This window comes from Salmo trutta, chromosome 28 (assembly GCF_901001165.1).
Source record: "Salmo trutta chromosome 28, fSalTru1.1, whole genome shotgun sequence".
Taxonomy (NCBI): Eukaryota; Metazoa; Chordata; class Actinopteri; order Salmoniformes; family Salmonidae; genus Salmo; species Salmo trutta.
The window spans coordinates 14,459,393-14,469,668 of record NC_042984.1 but is presented as its reverse complement, the minus strand read 5'-3'; the positions used below and the strand labels follow the sequence as shown (position 1 = coordinate 14,469,668).

General features: G+C 42.4%; 1 protein-coding gene across 1 annotated transcript; it reads right to left on the bottom strand.

Annotated features, from left to right (window-relative positions):
- Positions 1–7,081: 7,081 nt before the first annotated feature.
- Positions 7,082–9,952, bottom strand: LOC115165571 (peptidase inhibitor R3HDML-like). Its single transcript, XM_029718770.1, has 5 exons — positions 9,533–9,952; positions 9,025–9,143; positions 8,717–8,819; positions 8,165–8,280; positions 7,082–7,432 (listed from the first exon to the last, which is right to left on the bottom strand). The coding sequence occupies exons 1-5, from the start codon at positions 9,830–9,832 to the stop codon at positions 7,291–7,293; spliced, it is 780 nt and encodes a 259-aa protein (XP_029574630.1). The 5' UTR covers positions 9,833–9,952; the 3' UTR covers positions 7,082–7,290.
- Between the last annotated feature and the right edge of the window lie 324 nt (positions 9,953–10,276).

Genomic DNA, 10,276 nt, shown 5'->3' with positions numbered 1-10,276 from the left:
TAAATTCCAAACTCAATATGAGTTTTATAGTTAAAAAATATGAGAAAAAGTTTCAGCATGTAGCCTATCCAAGCATAGAGAGCAGTTATGAATAGCCAAAGAATGACAAATGAGATGGTTTAGAGATAATGAATGGAGAGAGACAGGATGTGTCTGTCTGTGCTCTAATGCATGAGTCTACTGCACCAGATCAGAAAACTCTCTCCACCTTAGTAAGGTATTTATCACGTTATTTGAAAAGGCAAATGCTTTCCAATGCCCTTTATGCCAACACTGTCACTATATATGAGTCATATACTGCATCTCCTAAATTCAGACTTAATCTTCATCTCAAATGGCAGATCACTCCTGTCCAATCCCAATCCAGGAAAATGTTATGAGTTAATGCCATAGGTCAGACGTCATATGCTTCTGAATGCCCACCCTATTCCCAATATAGTGCACTAACTCTGGTCAAGTAGTGCTCTATATACTGCAGGCAATAGAGTGCCATTTCAGACGCAGCCCAGGTAATGTCCACCAGGGACCAGAACTGCAGGTAATGTCCACCAGGGACCAGAACTGCAGGTAATGTCCACCAGGGACCAGAACTGCAGGTAATGTCCACCAGGGACCAGAACTGCAGGTAATGTCCACCAGGGACCAGAACTGCAGGTAATGTCCACCAGGGACCAGAACTGCAGGTAATGTCCACCAGGGACCAGAACTGCAGGTAATGTCCACCAGGGACCAGAACTGCAGGTAATGTCCACCAGGGACCAGAACTGCAGGTAATGTCCACCAGGGACCAGAACTGCAGGAAATGTCCACTAGGGACCAGAACTGCAGGTAATGTCTACCAGGGACCAGAACTGCAGGTAATGTCCACCAGGGACCAGAACTGCAGGTAAAGTCCACCAGGGACCAGAACTGCAGGTAATGTCCACTAGGGACCAGAACTGCAGGTAATGTCCACCAGGGACCAGAACTGCAGGTAATGTCCACCAGGGACCAGAACTGCAGGTAATGTCCACCAGGGACCAGAACTGCAGGTAATGTCCACCAGGGACCAGAACTGCAGGTAATGTCCACTAGGGACCAGAACTGCAGGTAATGTCCACTAGGGACCAGAACTGCAGGTAATGTCCACCAGGGACCAGAACTGCAGGTAATGTCCACTAGGGACCAGAACTGCAGGTAATGTCCACCAGGGACCAGAACTGCAGGTAATGTCCACTAGGGACCAGAACTGCAGGTAATGTCCACCAGGGACCAGAACTGCAGGTAATGTCCACTAGGGACCAGAACTGCAGGTAATGTCCACTAGGGACCAGAACTGCAGGTAATGTCCACCAGGGACAAGAACTCATAACTACTGTATACCATTTCAGACGCAGCCCAGGTCATGTCCACCAGGGACCAGAACTCATAACTGCAGGTTATGCCTGTGACACACTAATGTCAGTATTTGTAAGTCTCCTGATGCATGAGAGACATTGTGTAAGCACTATTATGAATTAGAAGAGACCTTATCAACAGTGATTTGCAGCATTCTTGTGTCTGCACAAAGAAACATATAACCCAAGATCTAGACCAGAAATAAGCTTAAACAGGGTACTTGCCAAGGAAATGTATTTGCAACATACAGTAAATGTCCGCGTTTGTGAAGCTCTTTTAAGCACACAGAGGTAAACACATTCCTTGAGAAAAAATGCAGGTATTATACTCAGTGTTATTTATTTATACATTTTTTATTTATCCCTTTTTCTCCCCAATTTCGTGGTATCCAATTGGTAGTTACAGTCTTGTCTCATCGCTGCAACTCCCGTACGGACTCGGGAGAGGCGAAGGTCGAGAGCCGTGCGTCCTCTGAAACACAACCCAACCAACCTGCACTGCTTCTTGACACAAGGCCCACTTAACCCGGAAGCCAGCCGCACCAATGTGTCGGAGGAAACACTACACCTGGCAACCATGTCAGCGTGCACTGCGCCCGGCCCGCCACAGGAGTCGCTAGTGCGCGATGGGACAAGGACATCCCTGCCGGCCAAACCCTCCTCTAACCCAAACAACGCTGGGCCAATTGTGCGCCGCCCGATGCAGTGCCTTAGAACTGCGCCAGCACAAAGTAAAGCAACAGCTGGTGTGTTCCACCATATAGAGCACCACAGTGGAGGTGTCATAATAACCATAAAACCCAGCGGGAAATGGTTCCAATAGCTATTCCACCATCCATTTTTCCCATAGGAGATTATAGAAACACTTCAAATAAGGGCTGGGTTTTGTGTAGGCTTATACTGGCATGACGCTTTCATAACCATGTAAATCTCTCTCGTACAAGGAGGCTTTTATCAATATATTCGGCTCTATTTACTCTCAGATTCGAAAATGCGAATTAGCATCAAAGTAGACATCATGCAAAACTACAAATCCCTACAAGCTCTCGCTGACACCTTTCCTGACAGGTACTGTGTCCATTTAAAACTTGCACAAGACAGTTCACAGAATTGTCATTTTAAATAAACGTAGGCAATTTATTTATTACTATATTTAGCTAACATTAGATAGTTAATTCAGAGATTCGCACCTTTGCCTTGATTCGGCAGTCTCGTCCAGATCATCATGGCATTTGTAGGTCTTTATGATAAACGTCACCTTGCCCTAAAGAGATTTACACGGTTATCGAAACGTCACGCCAGTGTAAGCCTACAAGAAACACAGCCCTTATTTGAAGTGTTTCTAAAATCTCCTATGGGAAAAATGAATGGAACCATTTCCCTGCTTGACTGCTAGGTTTTATTCACTGAAACCTGTGAAAGTGCTTTGAACATTTGACTGTATTATAAAGGAAAGATGGTACAGTATAATAAAACCAGGAAGGGGCAACTAATATCGTCCGTTTGGTTGGTCAAAGGTGTTTTGCATCTCCTAGACTCATATGTAAATTATACCTTGTGTGATCAATGACATAATGAAAACAATCCCCAAGCCATTCACGCATAGGCCACAGTACACTTCTGAAAAGGCATGTTCTGACACTTTGCAGTGTAACTGAGTCACACTCAGTTTACAGATGCTGTCAGGTGTTTTCCTAGTTTTTCCCAGGTGGTTCCCATGTGTTTTTCAGGTGAAAGTCCAGTGTTATCCTCTGACACAGAGTCTGAGGCTGCCCTCCACACCTTTCCACTATCCTGGCTACAATTCCACCCAGATTCACTCTGAAAAAGTGTTTTACAGTGCTTGACACTAAAGCAGGACTCCTCCTGAAATGTGTTATGATTACATTCAGGCCACTGCCTATAGCGGTCCTTTATTCATCACGTTATGCTACACTCCGAAGCGTTGACTTGCCAGGCTGACATCAGTCAGTCTCAGCTTATTATGGGGCCCTTTTTAACCACCTTCATATCGTCGCCACACCTCCTAGATTGCAGTCATGTAAAAAAAATGCCGATGATATTTTCTACATTGAATGGACCTGCCATAAGAGAAACCCTCTGCAGTGTGTATTGCATACTACAGTTTAAACAAAGTCAACAGCTGGTGTGAGCTCCACCATAATGCACCGAAACCGTGAGATGATAAAAGACTAACTGTGTACTCACCACCAGCGAATGGAAACTCCATGCTTGTACTGACTTGTGAGTTTACATTAACCATCTCTCTCCCTGTTTCTTTCTTATGTGTTTTCTTTTTCTTCTGTATTCCCAAAGTTCTAGGGTTTAAAATATGGAAGTTAGCCACTGGCTGCGTCATAATGAGGAAGGTGGTGTTGGTGCAAGGTAAGGCCCCAGCATTAGGTAGGTACTTCTAGCTGTTATCTTATTGATTTTTCTAATCTGAGAAAAATGTGGGTGGAGATGTTAAACAGTAACCAGGCTCATAAAGAAACCACATATATATGTCAGGAAGCTGTCACTATAGCAACAAGATGGTAGAAACAAAAAGCCTGTCTGTAGACAAGTTTATTTTATTAATGTGCATTGAGTAAAGGAAGGAAGGAAGAACTCCTCTGCAAGAGGGAAGGTGGAAAAAAGGGACATGAAAGAGAAAGAGGACTTGAGAGGGTTTCACCTCCCCACCTCAGACGGTGAGTGTGAATTAAGTTTCTAATGTTTTGGTTGAGAAGTACTCCTATTCTCTCCATGTTACACAATGAACGAACAGAAAAACACTGGACAAGTACAATAACATACAAATATCCCTGCGAATAGCAGTAAGTTGATAACATGGTACAGATCAAGTTTTCTTCTCACAATGATATTGTTACAAAATAGTTCACTCGTTTACCTTGTGGGAACTTTCACTTTTGGTTGCATGTATGGGTCAGTTGCTGTCCTGAAATGGAGTTTCCCATGTTGGCCATTTCCCACAGAATCAGATATCCTCTGAAAACGTTGAAATGTTTGTTAATTGAGTAGGGGTCATATAATTTCACTCTTCAAAAATATTTTACAAGCATGAACATGTAAAGAGGGGTGTATGCAGTACATATTAAGACTTTATGGTAGAATATTGGGTTATCGGTGTGAACCATTTTGGACACGGAATAAAATATACAAATCATATTTTCGTCCCAGTCTCTCATTTTTAATGGATATAAACCAATTCTCATAATTATGACCATAAAAGCCTCATTAGAGTCCAGTTTTATAGTGAAGATAGACTCTCTGCAGATGAAGATGGAGAATCAATGAGGTGAAAACCAGCAGAGTGGATCCCCTAGCCCCCCTTAGCCTCTCCTTGCCTCCCCTAGCCTCAGCTTTCCTAGCCTCCCTTAGCCTCCCTTAGCCTTTCCTAGCCTCTCCTAGCCTCCCTTAGCTTCCCTAGCCTCCTTAAGCCTCCCCTAGCCTCCACTAGCCTCTTCTAGCTTCCTCTAGCCTCCCCTAGCCTCCTCTAGCCTCCCTTAGCCTCCCCTAGCATCCCTTAGCCTCTTCTAGCCTCCCCTAGCCTCCTTAGCCTCCCCTAGCTTCCCTTAGCCTTCCCTAGCCTCCCATAGCCTCTCCTAGCCTCCCCTAGCTTCCCTAGCCCACTTAGCCTCCCCTAGCCTCCCTTAGCCTTCCCTAGCCTCTCCTAGCCTCCCTTAACCTCCCTTAGCCTCACCTCTCCTAGCCTCCCCTAGCCTCCCCTTGCCTCTCCTAGTCTCTCCTAGCCTCCCCTAGCCTCCACTGGACTCCTAGTTAAATGAGCACAGATGCAGGCCAGGTGCCATTTGAGATAACACGCACATGTAGCCAGTCATTGTTTCCATTTTATAATATCTATGCTGACATGCTGTGTTTAGGTGTACATTAATATTAAGATGGGATTGGCAAGGAAGAAATAGGAAGAAAATCTCCTTTTAATACAGATATAAGTGAAAAAGCAACCTGGAACTGTAAGGTTTATCAAAACACCCATTACTGAGTTAAACTCCTTTCTTTTTTATTCAAATAATTCTTGACAGTGATTTCACATTCAGGCTAATCATGAGCTGTAATAAGTGTATTACAATGTTATAAAAAAAAAGAATTGGTCTACAAGAGAACAAATAACCAACATGATCAATGTCTTTAAATCTACAGTAAACAAATGCGTTATAGAATAATAATAATAAAAAACAGTAACTATAAAAGTGCTTATTTTTAGCTTTGCAAGATGTCAATCAAGAGCCAAATAATCAACCAAAAGCAGTGCAAACAATTTGTGGACTTATCAAACACGTTGGCATAGGCCTACAAATACACTACATGACCAAAAGTATGTGGACACCTTCTCGTCAAACATCTCATTTCATAATCATGGGCATTAATATGGAGTTGGTCCCCCCTTCGTGCGAAAACAGCCTCCACTCAACTAGGAAGGCTTTCCACTAGATGTTGGAACATTGATGCAGGGACTTGCTTCCGTTCAGCCACAAGAGCATTAGTGAAGTCGAGCACTGATGTTGGGCGATTAGGCCTGGCTCGCAGTCGGTGTTCCAATTCATCCCAAAGGTGTTCGATGGGGTTAAGGTCAGGGTTATGTGCAGTCAATTCAAGTTCGTCCACACCAATCTCGACATACCATTTCTGTATGGATCTCGCTTTGTGCACGGGGGCATTGTCATGCTGAAACAGGAAAGGGCCTTCCCCAAACTGTTGCCACAAAGTTGGAAGCACAGAATCGTCAGGAATGTCATTGTATGCTGTAGCGTTAAGATTTCTCTACACTGGAACTAAGAGGCCTAGCCCGAACCATGAAAAACAGTCCCAGACCATTATTCCCCCACTACCAAACTTTACAGTTGACACTATGCATTGGGGCAGGTAGAGTTCTCCTGGCATCGCGATTCATCACTCTGGAGAACGCGTTTCCACTGCTCCAGAGTCCAATGGCGGCAAGCTTTACACCCCTCCAGCCGACGCTTGGCATTACGCATGGTGATCTTAGGCTTGTAAGCGGCTGCTCGGCCAAAACCCATTTCATGAAGCTCCAGACGAACAGTTCTTGTGCTGACGTTGCTTCTAGAGGCAGTTTGGAACATGGTAGTGAGTGTTGCAACCGAGGACAGACAATTTTTACGATTTAAACGCGATACGCACTTCAGCACTCGGCGGTCCCATTCTGTGAGCTTGTGTGGCCTACAACTTCACTGTTGTTGCTCCTAGACGTTTCCACTTCACAATAACAACACTTACAGTTGACCGGGACAGATCTAGCAGAGCATACATTTCAAGACCTGACTTGTTGGAAAGGTGGCATCCTATGATGGTGCCACATTGAAAGTCAATGAGAGATTGCATGACTTTGTTCTTGATTTTATACACCTGTCAGCAATAGGTGTGGCTGAAATAGAGAATCCACTGTTTTGAAGGGGTGTCCACATACTTTTGTATATATATATTGTACATTGCACTCATCTTCTCAACATTTTCAAAAAAGGACATAATAAATTGAATACAACAGAAGTACTGTCTGGTTTTTGGTAGCTGGGTTCTTTCTGTGTCATGGCGAGAAAATTGAGCTTTGCAACCCAAGAGTTTACATAGATTTAAGTTCACAACATCATGACCGAGGGGGAAAAACATTATTTCCCTAACATCCAGTGGATGAATAAAACATTAGTTTATGATAAACACAAAAATAGTGGTACTACAATTGAATCGCTGAAAAAAAGCAGGTCTTGTGCTTTGATTCGTTTTTTATGTTTAGAAATTCTTCACCTTTCACACTTACCCTCTCTTGCAGTTGTTGTTTGTTGCTGAGATGAATGGAATTGAATAGTTGACCAGAAACAATGAACTCTTGAAAGCCTTCCATTATAACAGGGAAAGTATGACTGATGTCTTTCTAATACCTTTTTCTTTTCTTGGCTTTGGCTTTTGAACCACTGAAGGAACACTGGTTTCTATTACATGAACCTCCATATTTGGATGGACAGGCAGAGCACGGTTTGCCACTCTTATAGGGAGCCTCTCCAACCCAGTTCCCTCTGGAAGAGAAATAAAGCATGGTTAACTGCTGATCTTGTTTGCTTGTTTGTTTCCTGTCATTATAAAGAATATTCAGTTAAATATAAGGCTCTGATGAGTCTAGCTTATACAATAGAAAAAGGAATGTATTAAATGAATGTAGGATAATATAACACATTAGATCTGGTAAAAGATTATACAAAGAAAAAAACGTTTTTTTTGTACCATTATCTTTGAAATGCAAGAGGAAGACCATGATGTATTATTCCAACCCAGGTGCAATTTAGATTTTGGCCACTAGATGGCGGCAGTGTATGTGCAAAGTTTTAGACTGATACAATGAACTGTTGGATTTCTGTACAAATGTTGTATCAAGACTGCCCAAATGCGCCTAATTGTTTTATTAATACATGTTCAAGTTAATAACTGTGCACTCTCCTCAAACAATAGCATGGTATTCTTTCACTGTAATAGCTACTGTAAATTGGACAGTGCAGTTAGATTAACAAGAATTTAAACTTTCTGCCAATATCAGTATTGTCTATGCCCTGGCAAATCTTCTTGTTACTTACAACCTCATGCTAATCACGTTAGCCTACGTTAGCTCAACCATCCTGCGGGGGGACCCACCGATCCTGTAGAGGTTCATCTATATTGGGTATGTACTGTAAACGTATATTTGCGTATACTGTAAAGTGTTCATTATAACAAGATCGCTTGCTCTTGCCATGAACAGAGAAGTGTGTACTTACTTGATAGAGTAGTTGCAAACCAGGAACACTGCTGTCCTCCAGGAGCTCCCGTACACATTCATGTTTGAGCATTTGTTGATGGCACATCCCATCTTATTGGTATTGGCCCAGACCATCTGAAATTTGTTGATGTAATGTGTAGTTCTCATGGTCAACATGATCAATCACAGACAGTTCTCACACACAGTCACCCAATTTCTTACTAATACAAATATAAACTATACCAGCAAAGCACAGATCTTCTGTAAATAGAAGACCATGTATAATACATACCACAAAAAATATGTAGGATCTTAATTGGAACACTCTTCTGTTGCGTATTTCAGTTTTAAAAAGGCTTCTAAAGATTGTAATTTCCACTTTGAAATGTAATACTTGATTTGCCCTAACAAAAAATGTATCAACCCCTACAAAAATGTACATTAATTATAATCCACATAATAATTCACATTTCCTGTAGCTGCAGGATTATTTTCCTGCTGTAGCAAACTGGCTCAAATTAAAATCCGACATCTGTACATTCGTATTTAGTGCAATATCTAAGCCACACACCTGTGTATAGTGGGAACAAACTGGTCCACTGCATGTGTTGGGATAGAAGAAGGAGTTTTTCTCATCCTGCCAGGACCTCACCAGCTCAATGATTGACCAGTATCTAGGAGAAGAAAAAGACCTTTCAGCATTTCATGTTTCTTAAAATACCACCCTACTTCATATTTGACCAGATATACTGTAGCGTTAGACAGTGTTCCTATAGCAGTCATTGTTGAACAAAAACACACCAGATCTCCAACAATCACATAAGCAACAGCTGTTTTATAGTTGTAAACATGGAAAGAACAGGGGTAGTTCTACAGTACCTGCCTGAGTTGATGGACAGGTTTTGGCCCATATACCTCATGGTCTGTGAGGGTCCATGATCCCATATGCAGCGGGAAGCCCAGGAATCTGCTGATTTAGCCAGTTGCTCGTCCCACAACTAAAGCATGGAGAGAGAGAGAGAGAGAGGAGCTGTTCAACACTTCTCAAATAATATTTGTTTTATTTATTTTTTAACGACACTCACCCTGTCTCTGCCAAGAGGAAGGCTTTACAAATATTCACTGGTCATATATTTCTAGCAACTCTTTTTCACATTGTTTGATTTTGTCTGTACTTACTTATGTGAGATTTGACTTATTCAATAAATATACATTATAAAACAATGATAAAAAAAATTGAATTATAAAATGTCAAATCTAGTGTAGAGCAAGAACACCACAGTTATGTTTCAGATTTGATTAAGTGTTAGGAAGCCCAGCCATAGAATGTGACAGAGGAGCAGTCCCTTGTTTTCCTCCCCAGGTTCAGCAGATGCAGGGGCCTCACCATGATCTCCATATTGGCAGCCTGAGGGAAGACCTGGGAGCGGACACGGTTGTGATAATCCAACAAGGAATTCATTTCTCTGGAGGAGATGGCTCGCCTCCTTCGGATATGAGGCACGCTGATGCTGGTAAGATTCAGATTCCTCCAGTCAGAGTCAGGGTCTGACTCGAAGCCAGGTCTAGTTAGGTGGAGAAGGTTGGTCCGGTTGGATTTGGATAGGATCCGCACAGCAGCAGCTCCAGTGTAAGGCATTGACCACAAGATGGCAGCGAAGAGGAGCTGAGCACAAACAGGACCCATCTCAACCCTCTTCTCTTGTCTCTGGGTAGGGCTCTGGCAACACAGGGTTCTAGTAGGCTTCTGTGGAGGGCAGAGGCATTGAGAGCAAGAATGTTAAAAAAATAGTTTAAAAAGAGTCAAAAGGGCAAAAATGGTTGGGGGAAAGCTTCTCTAAAGCAACCCCCTGGCTAACTGCCTCGTAATTTTTTATAATTCCTGTGCAAAGTGTTAGCTGGAGTCTATCAACATTTTTATCAATTAAGAATTAATAAGCAACTTAATGATTAGAAGTCAGAATCAAGTTTACACAGGAGACAAAGAGAATAAAATTGTTTTAATTCTTAACGTATTGTCTGTAGTTTGTCAAACAATATAGATACCAGTACTGTAGGTAGACCCTAATATAGAGACAATATAACCATATTTCAACCATATTAATTAATACATAAATTGCACAGACAGAAT